This window comes from Corvus kubaryi, unplaced genomic scaffold, assembly GCF_017639235.1.
Source record: "Corvus kubaryi isolate FWS band 111438036 unplaced genomic scaffold, C.kubaryi_AGA036_p1.0 split3-37173, whole genome shotgun sequence".
NCBI lineage: Eukaryota > Metazoa > Chordata > Aves > Passeriformes > Corvidae > Corvus > Corvus kubaryi.
In genome coordinates, this window is record NW_024582085.1 from 545,818 (window position 1) to 569,943 (window position 24,126).

Here is a 24,126-nt window from a genome sequence, read left to right on the forward strand (position 1 = left end):
AGTTCAGGCTAAAATTGGGAAAGACCCAAGAAAAGATTTAAACAAACAAACAAAGTCTTTCCACTGTAGCCCAAGATAGGAGGAAAGGCTGAACAGCATCACAGATCAGTGCTTCTAGGCAGGATTAGAGGCAGCATTTCTGTCTGTCCTTCCTAAGGCAGTAGTAGGTGTGTATACTCCCTCTGAAACACCCAGCTTCTTACAAACCCTGCTACTATCATCATGTGAATCATGTTTCTGACACCTTCTTCTCCTGTCAGTCCTTGACATGGGTCACACAGAGTTACCCAGAGCAGCTAAATAAATTAATATCTCATGTCCCTAATCCAGCAGCTGCCTCAGATACCCCCAATGTCATGCTGCTGGTCATGAACACCTATCAAGGGATTTGGGTGGACACAGATGTGTCCTGCAAGGGCACATGATATTGCTGCTCTGTCTAAGCTTGCTTTTTAGATGCTGCAACACCCTTTACAATCATCTTCTACAATTATCTTCTACAATGTCCTTTTCCAGTGGCCACAAAGTAAAGTACTGAATTGTACTCCAGTCAGGTCTTTACATTGCTTCACCTCAAACACAAATTCCCTTGCTTCATGTGGAAATATAAAACGATTATCTTGAAACACACCTGATTCAAAACATTTCAAGTGTAAGAGACAGGCAGTGAAGGGGAATTAGCATAATAGAAGTGTAGGAGAGGAGAAGGTCTAAAATATAGAGGGAGGATAAAACACTAAATTCAGGCTCCTTAATACACAGCTAAAAGAAGCTGTCTGTCCTGCTTTGGTTTAAGGGTTCTGCGATGCAGGAAAACCAAGGTTCTCTGTTTTAAAGTCACTCCTTTGTACCATGACCTCTTGCTAATAATGCTTAACTTTGGTGGGGTTTTTGGGGTTTAGGGTTTTTGCCTTTACAGACAAAGCTCTCTTCCTAATTCTACTTAAATCCTTACAAGCACTGTTATCAGTTTTAGAAATGGGTCTGTATGTAAACTTAAGCTGAAGTGAAATTGAGGCTTTTTATATGGATGGAAAATTCCAACCAGCATTTAGATTACCTGTCTCACCTGTGAACTCTGCAAAAGTCATAGTTACAATCACCTAGAGATCAGGAGAGACAAATTATAAACCTCATCTACTTGGCTTTGCGTCCTCTGCGTTTGGCTTCCTGCCGTTCTGAAGACTGGGTGAGGGGAAGTGGCTGAAAACTGAGGAAGTTTATTGTTGACAATACATTTTGTCTGCTCTCAGGCATGCCTGGGACCAATGGCAGCCAAAGTCCCCAGGCAGCCCCAAATCTGGGCAGTGAAATCTAAGTTTTCAGCCACTCTCCCCTCCCTCCCACAGGAAAAGCCCAGCTTACAGTTTTCAGAATTAATGTATCTTTGGAAGATCCCTTCTGTTGTTAGTGCTGTTGTCTTTCTAGCAAGAAACATTTTCCTTGATTGCTTTGACCGAATCATACCTGAAAATGTATCTTTAAAGCAGAAGAGATTCACAAATTCGCTACTTTGCCAATTAAAGACTTCATCTTTCCCTGGAATATGGCTATCTCCCTGGTGCACAGGAAGTGCATTAAAGAAGTAATAAACACTCATAAAACACATTTAGTGATCTAACATTTAAGAGCAGAGTTCTTGTTCATTACTGTAACTTTCTGCTAAATTACCACCAACAAGATTGCTCATGGGCTCAAAAGGTCATTGTTATTTTTGCTGTTGAAATCATGGAGTCTGGGAAACAACTGTGTGTAAACTGCTGATAAACTGGAACAAAGACAGAAGAGAAAAACACTGAACATATAAGAATGCAAGTAAACCAGCAGGAAAGGAGGGGAGGGGAAGAATCTACAGACAGTTTATTAAAAGAACAAAAGAATGAAATCTGGCGCATTTGTTTTCCACGGGTTCAGGAAGCCCGGTCTTTAAGCACCTACTATAAATAGTGTTCTAATCCTTCATCAAAGTGGGTAGTAGTCTATACCAAAATGAATGAATTTTAGTTATAATCTGGGAAGAGGAAGATGTCCCTCTCCTCATGGGAGGAGAAAGATCTTTTGTTTCAATCCTTGCAGAAATTAGGTATTTCAAAGTGTAAGAGCTGGAGAGATGAGGAAGAATCTGGAACATGACATTTCTATACTGGCAGATTCCTGTCAAGAATATTGTTAGAGAATGGAATTAGCAAACATCTAATTTGGAATTGAGTAATCTGATTTTGAGAAAGATGGATTTGAATTTATTACAGGGCTAACTTCAAAATCCTCAAGGAGTTCCCCTCTGAGTGGAAGTGCTATGTGAATTGTATGAACTTTGGAAAAGCATTTGATAGGGATATCATATTGAAAGGAATGGGAGCTTGTTTGAAATTCTGAAAAGGACAATTTTCAGTCATTTAACCCTGTATAAAGGATCTGATTGTAATGTAATCCCAAACAGCTGCCTCAGAGCCATCCAAGTTAAAACCAAATGCAGAATACAGGAGCCTTACATTGCCCTTAAGGGGAAAAAAGTAATTTAAAAAGTATTTCATGCAAAGAACTGCAAACTGTTGCAGGCGAGCTTATTAGATGGCCCCAGGACCCATTATTTTCTAGGTGAGAGCTTTGGTTAACAGCTTGACCAGTGGCAAAGTGGTATTAAATGATTCAATACACTGCCCTGGCTCTCAGTGGTTTAGGGTTTGGTGGTATTCAAAGCAACTCAGCAAGAACCTTGAAGAAGTTTGTTTCCATAGCTTGCCCATTGAACTGGACCCTAATGGGTAACTTTTAGGATAGGCACTGAATATTTTTCAGGGAGGTCAAAACCTGCACCCAGCAGTCAATAAAGTACTACATTAATCTTTAGTTTTACACTTGACAGCACAAAAGGAACAGCAACATCCACTAACAGCCAACACCTTGCTTTTCTGGGAAGGCATTCAAGCTGAGATTGAAGAAATTACAATAAGGCTCTCTCTCACAGAGGATGAGATCCTTCCCACCACTAGAATTATTAGGGGAAAATTGCTAGATCTTTCACACAGGCCCTGTATAAAAGGACTTCCAGTGCAGATTGCACAGGGTGGCCCAAAGACAGGACATTCTCCATATTAAGGTACTTCCTCAGTTTCTCACCAAAGCCATTCAACTCACAGCTCCCACTAACCAGAAGGAACTAGACCTGCAGAGTGATTTCGGTGGCAGGAAAGGGAAGAAAAAAAGGGAGCATCTGTGGGATCCACCTGCTGCACCATGATGTGGGAGCACAATTTTGTGTTAACAAGTGGCAAAGGGGCTTCAATCCTTCAACACCTGGGAACAATCTCTCAGGATTTTAGAGGTTTTATACACACGGACTTACACTGACATCCAGCCTGGAAACTTCTGCTTGAGAATAACCTGATCTGCTCTAGAATTTATTCTGATATTGTGAATATTCTTATTCCACGGTGAGAATATCTGTGACATTACTGAGAATACAGGGTGCTAACCAGAAGTAGTATCTCACTTGAACTGCAGACTCCACTGCAACCCAAATCAGTTGTTCATTGTAAACAAGCCCTTTTTTCAGAGAAGTTGGAAGACAGCAAAGCTTGCCATCTTTTAAGGACAACTCATGGAAGAGATGCTGTGAGGCCTCAACAGCACATTTGTGTAGTAAAGGCCAATATCTCTGGCTCACAGCAACATGTGAAATTGGGCAGGCGGCTGCAGCTGCACTTGGCAAACAAACAGTCGTAACATCATCTTGACACTCTAAGTGATGGTTATTGAACTAGTGTCTTCATGAATAGCCTCGATTCTGGCAAAAGGGCATGAGGAAGATAAAACAGAAGTGTAATTAACTTAACAGGAAAGGAAAAATCTCCTAGATAAAAGGAAAAGAGCCATTTCTAAGCGAAGTGTTTAAAGGGTTCTCAGACCTTCCCAGGCTGAAGAGCATCTGTGTTTAATGCTGACTTCCTTCCAGCTCTGTCTGTGCCAGAAATAACTCATCAATGGAGTATATCTTATTAGTATACCTTTTATCAAAGCCATTCCTGCACAGGAAAGTGATACTTGCTGCTGACGTGCTGCTGGCACATGAGGAAGAAGGAAGGTGTACTTTTGAAGAGTGTAACACATCCTACTGTCCTTCCTGAGCCCATATGAATTTCTGCAGACTTGTAATGGCACAAACTGAAAACTTCCAAATGAGAGACAGCACCTGTGCACCAAGGCAAGAGGGGATCTGCAAGGACTGATTTGCTTCTTCAACATCTTGGGTATTTTCAGCATCTTTTAAAGGCTTGTTAGCAGTTTACATCACTGATACTGTCATTGGTGACATGTTCCCAGCCACAGCAGAGGGAACCCAGAGTGATGACTCTGGGTCATCACATTACGGTGGTCACACAACACACTGAAACGTGGCCAGTCGGGTTGTACGCACAAAACAGAGTCACGTGGTGCCTCGAGACACAACGCGTAACTTGACTTGAGCGATGCGCAAGTCGCTGGAATTGAAACCAGTGGGACAGAGATGAGAAGACAGGATGTGTTAGAAACACAAAGTAGAAAGAAGGAAGGGAAGAGATTGTGGATGACCTGCTGGTGGAGATAATTTCCCTGCTGAGCAATAGTTACCATACCAACAACTTCTGAGCAAATTTCCAGCAGTAACTCTAGGAAGGCTCTTTGTTTGGCTTTGGGGATTTTTCTGTTTACCAGCTAGACTCCATATGAGACCTTTGGTCCAACCTCACAGTGCAGAGTTCTGTGGGTCCAGAGGAGATGACAGTACTAAATTTATAGCCCAAATATCATTAAGGATGGAATGTAGTCCTTTCCAGGAACGAGTGAGACACTCTTCCCACAGCCAAAGAGAGGGGCTTTTATCTCTTTCCTTCTACACACAGGCACCCTCCTGCTCCCCCACTGTGCTTCATGCATATAGCCATTTCCTGAAACATTTCACATTTGTTTTCCTTAGGTTATTTGTGTCTACAGCCACCAGATGGTCTGTGTCAAAGCTGATATGTTCAACATATTATTCCATTATCCTATTAGGTTGAACATGTCCTTCCTCCCATGAGAGCTGTTAAGATATCACCCTTACAGAAAAAAGGCAGCTTTAGTCCCACTGTCACCTCCTTTCTCCTTCTGTGTAACACACTATCCTCAGTGATCCTATAGCACATAGCTAACATTTTAGCTTATCATGATATTCTGTGTTCATACTTTCAAGAAATAACATCTAGCCATTTAGTATCCAGCTCCATCAGTGAATAAGCTGCACACATGTATCAGGTGTGATAAAAAATATCTCTGAAGACTTGAAAAAGACAGTGATGGTGCTTTCGTCTTTTCAAATAAAAATTTCCTCTGTTGTTTTATAGGACTCTGTAATTTGAAATGATCCTCCATCAAGATACCAGTCATATTTCCAGAATTGCTCTCTTGATCTTAAAAAGTCTTGGAAAACATCTGCAATTCAGGTCAATGACATTTAAACTGAGGAAATGGTCACCTTTGGTTTTCCTCTGTGGGCTCCTCATGCCCCTGGGAATGGGAGAGCAGAAATTCCTGGCTGGTTTCCATGACCCCAAGGACTGAACTTTCTTTGCTTGAGGAGCCTTCCCAACCCCTGCAGCATCTACAACTAAGACAACTTGTGTCAACGAAGATTATTCAAAAGATGCTGTTTCAAGTTGGTAGGGGTAGAAGGAAATGGGAGAAGAGAGGCAGAGAAAGCCCCACTGTTGGGGATGGAGGCAGCCAGCACACAGGAATGAGCCTGCATCAAAGATAACACAGGATCTCCTGTGGGAGTTCTTAATCACTAGCAACAACAAGAGCACTAACTCTTGCTTTTCTCCAGGATGCAACTCTGGGTGAGAAATACCCTGAACAAAGAACCCTTCTTTTTACATACCAAAAATAAATGTTTTTGGAAAAACGCATGCCCCCCCTTTATTTGCATGCCTGGAGATTTTTGCTATCTGCTTACTGACCCTTTACATCCCCTGTTCCACAACAGGAAGCAGTCACAAGTGTGTCACTCACAAATATGTTGACACTCAGTTCAGTTCCTCCTGGCCCCAGCATAATGACAGTCAGCAGCATCAGCTCAGTTCCAGGAACTGAATAAAATTAGATATTTTTTAAAAGCCTCCATCAAGCCAGGCTGCTGCTCGGAAGCCCCTCTAGCACAGCCTCCTCCTGTGTTAATCAGAAAGAGCAGTGAAGAGCACATACCTGCTCACCTACACATCCACACTCCTCACCCCGACTCCACAGAGCATTAGCAGGCACTTCAAGTGGAGGTGAAGATGTGTGAGTAGGGTCCACACATCTCCTTCGAGAGGCACCAAAATTCATAATTGTCCCAGGAGGAGACAGTGTTCATCTCAATTACTGTTGCATCCCCTTCAGCAACAGAGTTTTTATGATCCTGTAACACACGGGTTGTATGTTCTCCCCAGAGAGGTGGGCAGTGGCAGGTGAAAATTAACCAACATGCACCTAAAACACAGAAAGGTAATTAATAAATTGATATTAGGGCAAAATGGTAGAGGCTATTATCAGTAGTTCCTACTGCAAGTGGCTGATGGGTCACCATTTAGATGATGGCAGAGGAGCTCTGAGAGATATTTTGGCTGAGGAGCCATCCCTGTGAGCAGCAGTTCCCAACAGTGGAACTGCTACTGAGGGATGGGGCAGTTGGGGGATGCTGGAGAGCCTCTTAACATGTGCTGTAACTCAGACCATATCTAGTATCTCTTCTAATCCACAGGGGTACCATTTCTCATGCCCTTTCTTGCTGGATTGCTTTTGGCACCATACATCCAGAGGTTTAGGCTTTGTGAGGGAAGGAGCAATTACACTGAAGGGCTGCTCAGCATTGCAAAACAACATCCAGGTAGGCTCTGGTCCTGAGGAATTGCAACACTTCAGAGATTCGCTTGGACCTTGCGTTCAGTGTATGAAAAAATGATACACTGACTGTCACATCTGCTGGTCTGTGCTTCTCTGGTCACTTTCTGTGCCTAATTTCATGTTAACTATTGCAGGTGTTCAAAGCTTCCTTCTAGCATAATGCAATTTTCCACTGCAAGCAAGATCTTTCAGAAACCAAACCACTGGGAAGCTCTGCATATACAAAGCTGTAGTTTTCAGAGTGGAAGCTCTCCCCAGGATTATAAGCAAAATCTCAGTGGAAAGATTCCTCACTTCCTACAGGTACAAAGAATCATGCTCTAGTCATGTTGAATTACAGGATCTTGAATTACCAGTCCTAGAGGAATGCTTACTTACAAAGCAGAGATTTAACAGAATAATAGAATATAAAGGTGAGAGAAGCAGCAGTATACAAATACCTTCTGTCTCACCGCAGTTTCAAAATGTCCCCTGCCCCTGGAGCCATAGATTACTGGACAGAGGCTGGGAGCAGCAATAAAAGCTGCCTGTAAATGCTGTTCCTAAAGATTGTGCAATTTAACCCAGCTATTATGAAGATGGATGGATGCAGCATGCACATGTATTGCTGTCTGCTCCACACAATGGCTGAAATTGGGCAGAGGGAGGGAAGACATAGTGCAATTTGCAAATAACTAATATGCCTGTGGCCCTTCTTCACCTTTCGATCTCCTTATGCATTAGGCAAAATATTAATATCCCAGGCAATAACCCTTCCCAGTTCAGACCTCTGCATCTGCCTCTTTCTTCCTGCCTCTGATTTGCCAGTGATTCAGCTTCCCTCATCCACATGTACTTGGCCTATAAGTATGTTCTCACTTACTTTCATAAACTTGAACAAAACTTCTAAAATTACTACCATTTTGTCTCTCAGCTGCCTGCTTACAATTCACAGCTTCCATATGGTCTGGATGAACTCAGATACACGATCAAATTGGTGCTTGTTTCTGTTATTCCTTTGTCTTATTTCTATATCTCATCTTTTTTAGGCTATATTTTATTTTAGCTTGTTTAATGTGTACAGCTGCTAACAAAGCAAGAGCCGAACATAACAGCAACAACAAAGATATTTAAGGTAATTTCCTTTCTTACATGTAAAAAACCATCTAATGCCCAGCCTCTCAGGATGACTTACTTTGCTTAACAATGAGCCATTTGGGTTTATTGAACCTCCACGTCTTGTGCATGCAGGGACATGTTTGCAATTTAAACAAGGTGAAGAAAAATAGCACTTTTATTACTTGCCAGGCCAGTGAACAATCACAGCCAGAAAACCTTGTTGCTTCTGACCAGTCACTCATCCTTCAGGGGCACCTGAACCAAATGAAATACCATAACAAAGGATCAATTATGTTACAGCCGAGAAACACAGAAATGTCTTCCTGAGCACAATTCCAGAATGTGGTTTGCAAATAGAGAATGCTGAGCGGAAAAAAAAAACAACCACAAAGCAAGCAAAGGGGAAGACCCTCCAAAAGAAAAAAGAGGCCTCATAAACATGAAGTGAGAAGCCACACAAGTCCAAGGCAAAGGGAAGAGCTGCCACCCAACTTGCTGCTGCAGTCTGGCAAGGCACCGTCCAGTTCAACTAGCCAGAATGTTTTCTATCTACAACCAAACAAATAGGGACCAGGGTTAATAAGCTCAATAAACCCAACATTCAGAGTCATTTATAGGAACTTTTTGGTCTTAAGTTGCTTTTAAAAATCCTTTGTGGTTGCCCCATTCCCCCTTGACTTCTTGGCACCTTCCTAAGGGCTTTAGTCTTGATGCTGAGTCAAGTCATGTGTCCTGAGTCTGAGTCTCCATCGTTCTCTCCTTTAAGAGTGGAGAAACCTCCCTGAACTAAACCACCAGAGAAGTCCGCAGAAGAAGCTGCTTTACACACCTGAGATTTCTACCCAAAATTGAACAGGATTTTATTTCCTCTTGCCTCACGCAGAATGACACATCACAGGTGTCACCTCCTCAGGAAAGACCACTTGCATGAGTGTCCCCCAGTCCAGTCCATCCTCAACTGAATACAGAACTGACATGTCCATCCCTTCTCATTGGGGTATAACAGTCCCAACCTGAATTCACAGTCACGCACAGGCTGTGAGTCACACTGGGCCTTGCATATAAACAGCAGTAAATATATTTGATGGGTTCTTTATAGAGCCATCTGTAGACCAAACAGCTTCCCGTGTCATCTCCAGCCTGGCAAAATATTTAATCTGAGCAGGGACCAGATTAGCCGGGAACCTGAAAGACCACAGACAGCAGAGGGAGCACTCACTGCTCCTGTCCTCAGCTCGAACATCCTGTCCGAGTTCACCAACGAAAACCAAAAGTAAAAATTACCCTCGGCGGCCAGCTGGAAAAATGGAGGTACCACTATGCACACACTGCACCTGTGGTTCAAATGCTGCTCAATTATTAGACCAAGTTAATGCCCAAATCAGGTGCTTAAGAAGGGCTGTGTTTTGGAGGATGTTTCCCCTGCTGTGCTGCACCTAGCACACAGTGATCACAGCACACACTTAGTCCAGATTCAGGTTTGTATCTAGAGTTTCAATGGAGATATGGAGATGGAAATGAGGTCTGGACTGGACTGCTGGAGCCACCAGTTTTGGTCCCACCTTTCCTGCAGTGCTGCTGGAAATTCCTGTGAAGACTCCATCCCACCACATCCCAGCCTCCAACTGTTGAAAGTGGAGGCAACACTGAGCTCCCTCATGAAGTGTGGAGACCTCTCATGACAGTCACTAGAGATGAAACATTTTGTGAGCTGAATCCCATCAATTTAGTGGCTGAAACATTCCTGTAAGTACCAAACTTTAAGCAGCTAAAAAAGAAACAGTCAGGGGTGAAATGTCAAGTTTACTCTATTGAAGTGCAGGGCAGATGCTTCCTAGTCTGTTTACTGGCACCTTACTGGTGGGTTGCTGTCGGCAGTCCTGTCAATCCAGGCTTTCTAGATGTGTGAGGAAACACCCCAATCTCTGGGCTCCAGAAGTCACCTTTTCCCCACCATGTGTTTCGCAAGGTATAGGAACAGCAATTGCCTCTACTCAGCAAATCGAACTTACTCAGATAAAACACAAGCCCTTTAGACAACCCTTTCTGCTCCCCTAGCAAGCAAAAGGAAATGCTGTAAATAAGTAGAAAGGCTCAATGCTGCCACTATTTCCTGACTCCCAGCACCAAATGAGAGCACAGGGGTGTGTGATCAAGGAGAATATTCCTGATGACAAACTATCTGGGACCTTTTGGAAATTTCTTATTAAAAGGGCCCCGTTTGCCTGCACGCCCACCTGAGCCTCAGACCTGGTTTCTTCCAGTGATGCTATTCTTTTCTCCCTCTTCCCTTCTTGCTGCCATTTGGCACAAAGAATTATCAGGGAATCAGCTAGTATACCCTTGGATACCAGTGTAGAGAGGTATGGCCAGCCTCAGGGCCTCTGCCTGACACATTACAGCATGCAGCTTTTCAGGAAGCAGGAGAACACGGGGCAGAGGAGAAGAAACCAGCAAAGAAAAAGAAAGCTAAAAAATGAAAAAAGTGCAGAACAGATTCACAAGATGAAATGAAAAAAAAAATAAAAAAGTGAGGAGGAGAGGAGGAGTGCAACCACCTTCAAAACACAGCACAGGTAGAAGTTGGGGAGCATAAAGAGACACAACATACTTGAATTTATTGGAACAATAAATTTTCATCTGTTCTTCCTGTGATCTTTGCCAGCAGTTGCCTCCACTCACCCATGCAGAGTCAGCTTCAATTACCTTACCTCAGGAACATGCATTACAATAAGATGCCCTGTGTGTATCAAATTAGTGCCTTAAGAAAGCCCATTCAGGAAACATCTACATGCTCCTTATTCAGTTAGCAGGAAGGGATGGAGTGGGGATGCCAGCTGAGAAGGGGATTTTATGCAAACACAGGACTGATGGACTGACAGGGACATGTCCTGCCTGTACCGAATCGGTGCAGCCTCACAAATGCTTTTGGGCACAAAACCCATCATATTTTAGAGTTGAAAAAACTCTTAGATGGAGAGTGCTGAGATGAACAACTGGGCCTGGAGGTACCCACAGGGGACATCCCCTTTTAATCTACATAAGAGACCAAGGTTGATGAGCCTTAGATGCCTTTGGAAGGTGTTTTAATCTCAGAGTTTTGGTATGAACTTATGGCATTGAAACAAGCAGCCAAGTCACTTGGAGCAACAACAAAGACAATACCAGTCCAAAATCTCTATTCCCCCTGTAGCTGGGGTTGGGAAAAGGTGAGATTTCCATGTTGCAATACACAAAGGTCTTAGATGCTGCAAAATCTACCTGTCAGCTATTGGAACAGCCCCTGACACACTGGTGCAAGTCTTCAGCACATTTCCTAAAGTGATGAACAGAGATCTCAGAGGACATAGCCACAGACTAATACCTCTTTTAGGGACATGGTGTCTCACAGAAATGTCCCGTTCTCCTGCTTTCATTGCCCCAGAGAAATGGGATGTAAGCTGCTGCCAACAGCTGTGGGCAAACAAGATTGTCCACACAGCAGCTGTAAAGCAATGGAACTGAGGAGAGAGAAATTTCTGTCTCTGACAATAGCTAATGGGCTCCAGGCAGACTGGCAGCTGCAAAGCACCCAGTTCACTGACTAGGCACCTCTGGGACTGTATTTTGAGCTGGTGAAGAAAAGAGGCAGAACAAGTCTGCTTCCATCTATTTTTACACTGCAGATCCATCTGCTTCTCTCCACAGCTGGCAAGGCCTGGAGCTCAGTTTAGATCCTCCCAACAAAAGCCTCTTTATGAGGCATGGGAATCCCCCAGCACTATCAACACCATTTGGATTGGATTGCCCAGGCACGGGCTATTTTGGGCACCACAGGTGGCTTCTCCATCTCACTGAGCACAGGGATGGAGCCAGCAGATGCCTCACCACAATAGTGCTCAGCCATTCCACCAGGGGTAAACTGAGCAGTGTGAAGGCTCTGATAAGCCCATTGGATCTGGGGGGATGGGACACAAAGGGAAGAGTTCAGGGAATGGATTTCACAGGTGAGACAGAGCAGAATTTCCATCAACACCAAGAACTGCTTTTGAGACAGAAAAACAGAACAGAGCTGATCAGAGCCTCTGCCCTGAGCAAAGCACTAACTCACCCCACATCTAGACCCAAGATCTTCATTCCACAGACCCCACACCCTAGAGGGCAATTCCTGCTCTGTCTGGGCAAAGCAGAAACCTCTTTTTCTCTCCTTTCCTCTCTGTCCAGGCAGTAACCCCTTCCTTTGAGCTGAGGTTCAACATCTGCTTGCTTCTGTTGGAGAGAGCTCCAAGCTCTGTGTTTCCCCCCAACACACATGCAGCAGAAAGCTCTCCCAGCCTCTCCTTTGTCTGTTATCTTATTGCATGGATGCTATTTCCTGTGTTTATTTTTCTTGTCTGCTTCGCTGGTGGGTCTCACCTGCTGGAAAAATGCCATTACTTCTCTATCTGCAACACTGGCCAAGGGTTAGCAAAAAAAATTAGTTTTAGGTCACTTCTAGTTTCCTTAGGATGCCTGACTACCAGCAGAAGCCAAAGGCCACAGATGCTGAGGGAGAGCAGGTTCCTGTGTGTCCTTACCTGGAAGTTGACATCAGCAGATGCATCTCTTTAGGAAGAAGAACAGGGACACATTTCACAGCACTGGGATTCATCTGGCATGGAGAGAACAAGCCACCTGGAAAACACTGAATTCATGGCCCTGTCCTCAAGGACCTCTCTTTGGAGAGTGTGAACATGTCTGTGCAGCAGACAGAGCACAGCTCTTCCAAGACCTGACTGACACACAGGCTTCAGTGTTCAGTGTCAGCCACATGTCACAGACATCCCGACCCCAGGACACAGCCTCATGCTTTTGATGGGAAGAAGGCATTAAACTCTCCCTGGGAGGATTGAATGTCCCACACAGTGTTTCCAAATCAAATGCTGATGGAAATATCCTCCTGCAAGGGAATCAGAGACTTCTGTTAGCATAGAGAGCCCATCCTTTCCTCCAGCTACAGAGTGAAAATCTACAGGAACATGGTTGCTACAGTCCTTGAAAGTGCAGGTAGTGCTGAACCATGGAAAGGCACAGACAGCCCCTACATCTTGGATAAACTTCTTGAGCATTAGGTCTGGTATATGGCAGGAAAGAAGGGATCATCTGCAAATGTAGAATTTAGGATGGGAGAGAAATTGCTTGGGAAGCAAGTGCTCAGAGAAAGCAAGCTAGAAGTGTTTCTGGTGAAGAGACTTGATTCCTATGCATTGGCTCAATCCGTAAGGAATAGGGGATCTTGGGTTTAATTTTGTTGCAGATGAATGCTAGCTGGGTTAGTTCTGCAGACTGGAAGGCCTAAGTGCAAGTTAGGGATATTATTGTGTATTTCCTCTGGAAGGAAATCAAAATGCTGTTTCTCATGACTTCAGAAAGGACGCAGCTGTAGAACAAGCAGCTGAGTCTCAGCTTTACTTGTGGCACTGCATTACTGATGGTGGGAGAAAATACTGTTTCTGTTTTTCGAATGCAACCTTTAGCATTTTGATCCTTCTGGAATTAGAGGAGGATCTTGAGGAGGGTCTGAGATTTTTTTTGTCTCCACCCTATTCTGTTAGTGCTTTTGGCATGGATATAAAGAAAGGCAGGAAACACTTGGAATACTGGACTGTTCCCAAATGGCCGGCACCTCAGAAATGAGGCAGTCAGTTGTCCCTTAAGGCGCTGGGTGCCATGTAGCCCAGCACCCCTGTGCTGGTGCTGGGTGCTCTCCTCTTGAGACTCTGCCTTTGAATTAGTCACAATCGTTGTGAATTAACTGCAGCTGTCCCCTGTTAGCCTCTCTGGGACTGGGAATGCAAACATTAGCCCTCTTCTCCCCGATGCCTTTTGGATCTGCAGAATAACTTCACAATCACATCTGTTACCAGCACAGAACAGCTTCAAGTCAGCAGCACGATCTTCAGTTGCCTGCAAAGGAGCCTTGTGTATCACAAGGCTGGATCAGGAAACCTGTGATTGCTCACAGTCACATTATCAGAGAAGACAGGATGTCAGGCAGTCACTTGGCAGCAGGCAAGGCTCAGAGCTACCATTCCTGTCACCTGTGAAACCAGTCAAATTCTCTGGATGATGGAATGGTTTAATATCACAGGATCCAGTGTGTGTGGCAGGGCTGCTCAAGACATTAACACAGGAAGCAATATTGTTCCATGTTGACTTAACTGCCTGGCAGGTTATACAGTAATGTGGAAGGATGGGAGCCCGCTTGGGCCCAAGACTCACACCCCAGAAAACAGCATTTCTCCTTGGCAGGACTCTTCTTTCTATGGCTTGGTGGTAAAAGGTTGTATGAGCATGGTGTCAAAACGGCCTTCACCCAGCCCAGATCAGCATGGTCAGAGGTGCCGGGCCCAGTGCACCTGTCCCGCAGGAGGCTCCAGCATCTGCCACTGCTCAGCCCTTCAGCACCTCCAAAATAGGAACTTGGCAAACAAAGCTAACAGAGTGCATTGCTAAGCAGAACATTCTGCTGAGTCCCAACACCAGGACTGCATGTTATAGGGCACTTGCCAATTCCTGAGTCAACTTTATTTATTATACACTAGAAAGGTCATGACGAATCTCAAAAGATAAAATCTGTGTCTCTCAAGTCACCTTCCTTATTTTCATTGGCCCAGACCCTCACGTTCCACACCAACAATAACAGGACATGGGTTCAAGAGGCACCATGAGTGCAGCTTACCCTGAAATGGCCCAGGCTTGTTTTGCATTCTTCATAGAACTGATCCAGGCTGCTCAATTCTCTTTATTAGGAGGTGGTTTTTTCCCTGGATGCAATCACCACACTGCACAATAGCCCTGCATCCACAGAAATCCCAAAGAACAGGCACAAGCTTTCACAGCCCAGATGATACCAAATACGCAAATGATGCAGCTGCAAGTTCTCCAGCAACACGAAGATATGCTTAACTCCCATTTAGAAGTAACATCCTGGACCAATATCAGCCCAAAAGACATCCCCACGATCTCATCAACAGCCGAGACAGCAAGATGCCCCATGCACTTCATTGTCATTATGAGCTGCTACCTGGGAAAGGCAAAAGATTGGCGCTGCCTCAGGCTCTGGGTAAATCCTTGGCAAAACCTGAGCAATTGCAGCTCCAGTGCTGTCGGTGTCCAAACTAGAAGGTTAAAGACTTCCCTGGGACCTGCAGAAGTTGCAGTCACCTCTCTGGATTGCAGCAGAACACTCCCAAAAACCACAGTCCCTGCTTTGGAGGTCAGCGTAACAGTCTTGGACCACACAGTATGGATCTGCACTCCACATAACCTCATCTTTACACAGCTGACTCTGAACTTGCAGATGGAAAGTTCTTTTCCCTCTCCTTGCCTTTCACTTGCTGAAAAATCAGCATGCTACTCTCAGACCCAAACTTGGTTTAATTACTTTCTTTGACGTGTTGCAAGGACTCCAACTCTTGAAATGAAATTCTGATTTTCTGAGATCTAGACAGCACTTTCCTGATACTGCAGGATCTTAGCAGTGACTGCAGCAGTCCCAAAGCAGAGAAATGACTGCATCTTACAGCCAAAACTCCTCCAACAACTCCACCCACTGGGTCATTTCTGAGGAAACATCTCCGATATCCAGAGATGCCCCTCTTTGTTATCCGAACAACACTGAAGAGGAGATTGGGAAGTCAGGGAGGAACACAGCTCCACTTACTATTCAGTGAGACTCCAACCCACAGTGTGTCACGTCATCTAACCTGAGGTATTTATCTGTGGGATCAGAGAAGTGGATTCCTCCCAGAATCACTCCAAGCTGGCAAAAGTCTGTCTCCTTCCCATGAATGAACACACAGAGAATCTCATTTCTCACGTGGTCACAGTCAAATGCAAGACTGGAGGCATCTTTCCTGTGAAAGTAAATTGTGAATTGCACAGGACATCAGAGGAGGCGCTCAGAGCTTTTTAACTACCTGAAACTTCTTGAAACACATGCGGGCACTTGTGTGTATTTTGCTTAGCAGCAAAGGCCTCCTGTTTGGGGGCAAAAGTGGCAAGGAAGATCCTGCTGCTTTAAATACTGTGAAAAGCTCTTTAGCCAAAATCATTATCTACCATTAGTAGGGAAAACCTACTAATCCTCCACAGCCCCATCCTACTTCATCATTCAGAAATGTCAGCAGTTCCCCAGTGCTGCAGTCAGCTCTTGTCTACAGCAAAAGCCCTGCAGAGTCTAATTGCTCCGGGTGACTGAGCCAAGGCGTGGATCTCTGAGCAGAGATTTCCCGATCAGGCCAATTGTGTTGTTAAGCTGGGAGCTCTCTCTGTTCTTCCAAGTTCTCTTTCTTAGGTAAGAGCATTGTTCCCACTGGGCTCCTGCAGACGCCCATTGTTCCACAACTCCCAGCCTTTGATGCTGCAGAACAAAACGCTCAGTGTTTGTGAAAGGAGTGAAAATCAAAAAGATTTTCAATTACACACTTGGTTGAACAGCTTGGCCAGTTGGCTGCAGAGCACCAGGGTGCCAGCACCTCTCCACAAACTGGGGCCTCCCATGAGGAGGCCTTGAGCACAGCTGCAAAGTGACCCGAAAGAGGGTTGATGGCTATCTGGTGAACTTTCATTTCAGAACCTCCCAATTCCAAGTGCTCTTGGATTGAACAGACTTTCATTGACCTCCTTAGACACACATTTAGTAGCTGCCAGCCGGAAAAAGCTGGAAATTACTCCTGCTTCAGCACTGCTCACATTTGACAGAAGAAACACCACAATAGCATCTAGATTTCTTGCCTCCATTTCCAGACTAATTTGGCTGGCAAGAACTGGGCGGAAGTCTGAAAGAGCAATGGTCTGAGGTGCACCGGCAGGGCCACATGGAAGGAGAGCCAGCAGGGTGGGATGGCCCAGTCACAGCTGGCAAAGCTGTTGCACAGTGCAGTTATGGACCCTCAGGTCCTGCTGTGGAACACCTCCTTCCTGCCAGGGAAATGGTTTGGGTGAAAACAGCTCTACTTTGTGTTCCATACACAGCTGTGAATGATTTCTCCTACTGCCACGATGACAGATCCCGGGACGTCAGAGATGGGAGGAGCCTTCTCGTCCATTTGGGTCTGTCACCTTAGTCCATGCTAATCTCTTCTGTGAAAGTACAGGCAGCACCAGGGAGAGAGCGCTCCAGAAGGATCGATCTATGGAGACAGCTAATAATATAATAAGAAAATACTCGCACACAAGATCCAGCCAGCCGGATCTTCCTGGGACAAAGGCACTTACACTCTCTTTTACAAATATATTTTATTATTTTAATGCTTATTAAGAAACGTAACCAAGACAGACTCCGCAGCACCAGCGGCTCCTCACTGCCCAGCAGTCTGGTGACTTCACAGATATGAAAACTTCACAGATTCAAAAAAACCTTTGGTCAATGCACTTGAAATACATTTGCATGCACAGATTCTCCTATCCCCTTCCCCCCTTCCCCCCTCCCAATGGTTACTGACAGAGGGAAAACAACACCTATATCATAAAACATTTAAATTAAAAGAGTAATTGTTTCATACTGACAGCATGTGCAGCAGGGTGTTCATAGTGTCTTGGTTTGCAGACCACAGAGAACCTCTTCATAGGGCAGGAACACCAGCTCCCGAGACAGTGGGGGGAGCGAAGGATGTTCCCAGGTCCCAGTCTTGATTTTAACACATCCCTTGTGTGAACAGCCCCAGCAGGCAAGTAAGATGGGGAGTTACACACAACATTGCCCCAGTTTGGGGATTCTCATCTGTCAGTGTTAGTCACCTCTCATGCAAATGAAGAACTGGTGATTTTTGTTACTCTTGATGTGTTTCGCCATAATGCAGCCAAGAAGCTCAGGGCTGGAAAGACAAAACTCTGAAATGACTCAGTGCAATTTGATGCCCAAAACAAATTGGGAGAGAACTGACTTTTAGGCAGCTGAACTTAGCAAACACCACCAGAGAGTATTGCATGCAGGTTTAATGCATTGCAGCACCACTGCAGCCTGTTTGTCCTTCCACAGAACTTGGCTGGATGGATTTGGTGTTAGGTAGGGCCCATGCTCATGGAAGCAGAATGGGATTTGTTATAGCTGGATGTGCTCATGGAAGGGGACAAGGTATCTGGAAAGGCCAGAATCCGTAAGAACCATCCCTGCCTCAGTCATTATAGACCATACAAAGTCAACCCTCTGCACACCCCAGGCAGGGCTGATCCTTGCAATGACCCCAGGAGAGCTGTAAGTCTGTACATCCCTTCCAGAGTCCTTCCTCAGCAAGTCACACACTAGGTCTCAAACCAGCATCATCTTTACACCCCACAGCACCTCCCAGCACATTCCTGCTCCCCTGAAATCCTCCCAAACACCCACTCTACAAATCCTCCTTCACTACTAAGATTTCTTGTCCATCCTGACCCTCCAGTCTCCCACAACTTAGAGACTTCTCTATATCCACCAGCATCTCCTGAGGCCTCTTTTCAAAAACTGATCAAAGGTTCAGACTATTCTATGTCACTCCAAGTCCACCTGCACCCTAATACCAGCTGGGACCAGTGAGAAACCCTTTCTGCCTCCAGTATTCCCAGCTGTCCCACCATGCCAAATTGCTTCTCTGTTCAAGAGCTGCAGTTCAAGCTTGCACAGAGCTTTGAAATATCACCGATCCAAAAGGGACTCTGCAGGACTCAGCTGTAAGTGCATTTATTTGCACACACAAAAACCAGTGCCCTATTGAGGAGAGAGCCCCAAGAACTCTTGATAAAATTACTCCTGGCAACTGATCAAACTTTGCTTTCTTCAAAACTCTTATAAAGCAAATAAACCCTGGAGCCTACGAGTCTTCAGGGAATGATGAAATTCATGGAATGCCCTCACACCAAATCAGGCACCACATGTCTCTATGCATCTTCAGATTTTTTAGCAAGAAGTTCTCATTCAATGAAATTAGTCTCTTCTGACCCCAGCTCCTACTCTCTGGACCCACTGCACCTGGGATTCCCAAGGTCTTCTCCAGCCTCTCCTGATAGTCACCTCATTCTTCCCTTTGTCTTGGCACCATCTCTGTTTATGCAGAACAGCTGGATCAGCTAAACGTTCTCCAGCTGGAAGAAAAATGGGGGTATGAGTGGTCCTAGGAAGTCTGGAAGGTGGGTACTTTTCTCAAGAGTGGAGAGCTTCCAGGAGAAGGAAAGAGCACACTTTATTGATGGGACCTATTGCTTCTTTTTTTTTGAAGGAAAACAAACCAAAAAGCAGGAAGCCCTGAAATTATGATCACTAGGAAACAAGAAATAAGAAGTCCAAAATTCTGTTCAAAAGGCTCCTGCTCTCCCCAACAACTGCTTCAGAAACATCCGCTGAGGGTCCATCTCGGCCATATGTTTGCCATAAGGCCTAGCATGTGGTGCAGCTGCCACCCCTTCCTTCCTGTGACTGCAGAGAGCTCCACAAACCACACTCTCTGTGCCCTGCACTTCCTCCTGCACACAGCCCACCCCCTTCACACACCCTTTTCACTTCAAGTCTGGATCACTAATATTGAAAGAGACTGGACACACTTGGAGGGCAGCTCAAGCAGTAACACAAAAGCTAAATTCAAGACATCTGGAAAGTCAGTAAGCTTGATCTGGTTGGGCAGGAAAGTTTTCCAGAGCAATCTGGAAAGCAAAACAATCCTAAGTTTGTCCATCAACATAGATCAACTTGATTCTTGGGGCAACCAAGCAAGAAACTGCCACAAGTGAGTGTGGAGACGCTCAGGAAACAATAGAAAGCAACCAATCCACACCAGCTGTTGAAAGCCTGATCCAGTGTGGTGCAAATCATCCCTTCACAATGGTAACTAAAGCTCAATAGGCAACACTTCTGCACTCGCGTGTGTTCCAGCACGAGAGCCGTGCTGGTATTTTCCCACACTTCCTTCCCTGCTCTGTGTCTTTGTGGACCTAATTGTTATTGACATGAGTGCCGGATGTAATCTTGTGTTATTCTTAGAACCATTTCAGCTCCCAGCTGAGGCCTGAAGAGAACAGTCCCCCATTTTCCTGAGTTCCTCTGCCACTGTTACAGGAGGTCAGAAGAGCCATCACACAAATAACCTACAGAAATATTCCATCAAGAAAGATAAAGAGTAACGAGATCTCGAGTCACCCTACGGAGGAGCTACCTATGACATCAGTCACAGAGAAATGGCTTAGTGTTCCTTAATGGTGCTGCAGTGATAATCCTCTCCTCTGACATCAGACTAAGGGGGAAGAGCCCTGCCAAGAAAGCAGCAGTTCAATTAAACCATGAAATCTATTGTTTCACAAACTGGCCTGTCTTTCTGCTAAAGACTGTGGTGGCAGCCACATCTTTTTATCCATCTCACAGTAAGCTTTGTGCTAGCCCGGAGCAGCTACCTACTCAAACACATTCAGCATCACAAACTTCTCCCTACATTCATGTAGGGAAATTGGCAAAAAGAAAATTCTCCTCAAAATAAAACTGATTTTTCTTTTCAATAGTTCACAATATATAAAATAAACATGAAATAAGAACACACAAACCTAGCCTGCTCTTCCTCAAGTACGAAAATCCAGTTTCCCTTGGCTTCTGAAATGTTAGGGGACAGGCACAAGGAGGAACCAGATTGGGGGATGATATTTCTGATGTTTTCAGCTAGGGAATAAGCTTCAGATCCCTGGAATTACCAGAGTTTTCATTTCCCAGTAGGACCACTGCTGCCTCTCTCTCCAGAAGGCTGGTAGTATTGAACATGGATTATTTGTCTGAAAAACAAAACCCAGAACCAAATCTTCAGGTAGAATTCAAGCTGATGTGGTTTTCTGCTGTCCTTGAGCTGCCAGACTTCCTGTGACCCAGAAAATTATCAAATTACTGTGAAACACCTCTGCAACAAACCACATCAGTGTGTACACTCGCTGCAGCACAAATTTGCCTGTTCTCTTCTACAGAAAGTAGAAACTGCAGTTTCTAAGCTGAGTTCCAATACTACGGACACCTTTCAGCTTCTCAGAGTAGGAGCATCTTCTAACCAGACAGGCCCAGCTCTGCTGGCCTCTGCACCACAGGGACACCCCAGGCTTCACAGGAAAAAACTGAAATCACAGGAGAAAAGGTGTTTAAATAGAGCTCATTGGAATTTCAAAATTAAGTGGAAGGTGTGTGTGTGGATTGCTTCCTATCCCAAGAAAGAAGAAAAAGTCCCGCAGCCTGTTGAGTGAAGATGAAGATGACTGAAATTTGGAGTATTACCTCACACACATCTGGGGCCGTTGGAAAGAATTTGCATTCTAGGAGCTCAGGAGGACAAGCACAGAGATGGGGGAAAGCAGAAAGTGCCACCAGCCTACAGAGAGCTCACACACCCACAGCCCTTCACAGCCCTGCTGGGAGGACACAGCCCACAGCCCTGGCCTGCAGCACCACGTCCTGCCAACAGCCCTTTTGCCAAGGGACATCTGTATTACAGGCTCTGCTTTGGTGACTTGTTGGACAAAGTGGAGAGCTAAGAGGTTATATTTGCCAAGGGAATCTGGAACACTGAGCGCTCAGGGAATGGGTATGAGTTCTTGCCCATCTTTTGTAACTTAATGTAAAGTAACCTTATCATCATGTGGAAAAAAAATGTTGGAGCAACCTGTTGCAGTATAAGCTTTAAAAACACAAACTGAAAGACAAAGTGCCATGGTTGAAAGTATCCAGAGTTCCCATCAGGTAAATTCCTTCCCTCTCCAAGCAGCTCTTGGCATCCTTCCTGACAATAGATTTTGCTATCCCCCCTTCTGCTTGTTGCAGTGCCACAGGAGGCCCTTCCCAGTTGCTTTTTGTTATTCAGGGAATACTTCCAGCCACGCTTCTGTTTCCACTGGTGAAGACAGTGAAACCAACATACAACCACAGGCACAGTACAGGACAATGTCACGAAATCCCTGAATCAGCAGTCTCCCAGTGCTGAACTTGGAATGCCATCCTTGACCTTGGCACTGCTCTTGGTGACAGGTCATTGATGGGTAACGTGTCCCTCCTTCCTTAGTCCACTTCAGTGGTCTCTTGGCTTTTCTCCAGTCTGGTGTTTAGGATCATCCAACAGTCCTGGATATGGACCCCTTTCTCCACAGCAATCTGAATACACTGCTCTCCCCCCGCCCCCCAACCTCCCTTTCTGCCATGGCAGAGGTCACCAATGGAAAAAAAAATAATTCTACCAGGAAAACGTCAAAAGTCTCATCAGGAAACATCAGCTGCAGCAAAGGCTGCTCTTTCCAGATCTGAGTAAGACACCTGGGCATCAATTAGCTCTTCACTCTGAAGTTCCCTGTTCAGGCATGCATCTGAGAGAATCCCATTTTTGCAGGAATGTGGGAGATGCCCATTTGTCTCCAGGTCCAGAGCATTTCCATTCTGGTGCCATTCCAAGCCAGCTTTGCATCTGTTTAAGTCCTGCTTTTCGGGATCCCTGTGGATCTCTCCGTTGGTGTATACCTCTAGTGCATACTCACTGATCCGTATGCTGGCGTTCTCTGTGTCCCCACCATGGGTGGAAGTCCTGGAGCTGGCTATTCCCGCCTTGAACGGCTCCTTCCGGCCCAGGATATGCTGGCTGATGATTTTACGGAAGGTGTATCGGAACTCCCTGATCCGGTAGGCATAAATAAGGGGGTTTACAACCGAGTTAGCATGAGACAGGATAATAGCCAGATACATCAGCCAGAGGGGAGCGTGGGCACAATTTGGGCAAAAAAGGGTAAAGCAGTTAATAATGTGTAGTGGAAGCCAGCAGACTGCAAACAGCCCAACAATGATGGCTAAAGACTTGGCTGCATGGACTTCCTTCTGCAACGTGGAGCGGGAACGTTCCCCATGTACCATCTTGTTCTCCATCTGCTTGAGCTGGCGCCGGGCTGCCATGAAGATTTTCAAGTAGATACCAAACATGAGAAGGAGGGGCAGGAGCACACAGGCAAAGAAGTTGTAGTAGACCATGTACTCCATGGTGACCACGGCCTCGAAGAGACACGCCACCATGCTGTTGCTGCAGTTGATGGGAGAGGTTCTGTTGGAACCCAGATCTTCGATCTGGGCGCGGTTGTGCCACCCCAGCATTGGGGTCAGGCCGATGATGAAGGACAACACCCAGCAGATGGCAATGATGCCTTTGGCTCGAGAGCCGGTCACCAAGCCATTGTACCTGTAAAGCAGAGGAGATGGGAGCTATATCAGTGTCATTCAACAAGCTCCTGGCACCCATGCAACCTCACAATGGCCCCATGTTCCAGAAGACAGTGAGAAAGGCACCTGCTTGATCAGAGGGCTCTCTGCTGTGCAGAACTCATGCAGCACAGCAAGGACTCCATGGTGACACTGTCTGCCACCTATTTCCCTCCCCTTTCCTTTAAGGGGTGAATAGTTGACAGAAAAGCAGGGAAATTAATTCAGTTTTCATCTGTGCTCCTTCACTCCACCAGTCCACTTGGGTGTGCACACAGATCTTGCAGCCTGGATAACCAATAGTACTGCTCTGACCCTTGTGATGGAGATCACTGTGGGTCTCTTGCCAAAGGCTAAGGCAGTGTCTCCTTCCTGGCAAAAGAGCAGCCTTTTAGCATGGAATTGTTAGGTCTGTCTTGCAGTAGATCTGTAAACCAAATAGCACAAAAGAACCTGGAGGCACAGTGCCACCAGCCCTGTGTCCACATTCTGGTGTGCTCCAGGGAAATCCTGCTGGCTCAGTTGCAGCAGCCAGGTTGGCATTGCTTTGCATAGCATCTCACTCTGCTCCACAATGGCACTTTTAGGAAGACCAGCACCACCAACCTTCTTGAAATAACTGAGACAAGTCAGCAGTTTTCCTCACCAGCCCAGCTAAGCCAATCCCATGTCTTTCTCAGAAAGGAGGAATTAAGCTGAGGACAATTGTCGACTACAGGTGTGCCATGGGCTGCACTGCACACACCAAAGGGACCTCAGGGGTGGAGGTACTGATACACCTGGCTGAAGCCAGTTAACAGTAAATTCTCCAAGATCTGTTGAAAGAAAAAATAAGCAACATGGTAAGAATCTGACAGTGTAGCAGAGACCTTGGTTTGTTTGAAATACCAGCCAGTTTCCAAGGCCTCGCAGGTTACTGCGAGTCCTGAGCT

General features: G+C 45.4%; 1 protein-coding gene across 4 annotated transcripts in view; it reads right to left on the minus strand.

Moving 5' to 3' along the window:
- Positions 1–17,243: 17,243 nt before the first annotated feature.
- Positions 17,244–24,126, minus strand: part of ADORA2A (adenosine A2a receptor) — a 29,642-nt gene continuing 22,759 nt past the window's right edge. For all 4 annotated transcript variants that reach the window (XM_042015141.1, XM_042015139.1, XM_042015138.1 and 1 more), the window contains one exon: positions 17,244–23,174. In XM_042015141.1, the coding sequence (XP_041871075.1) occupies positions 22,214–23,174 (961 nt within the window). In that variant the 3' untranslated portion in view covers positions 17,244–22,213. The remainder of the gene's footprint in view (positions 23,175–24,126) is intronic.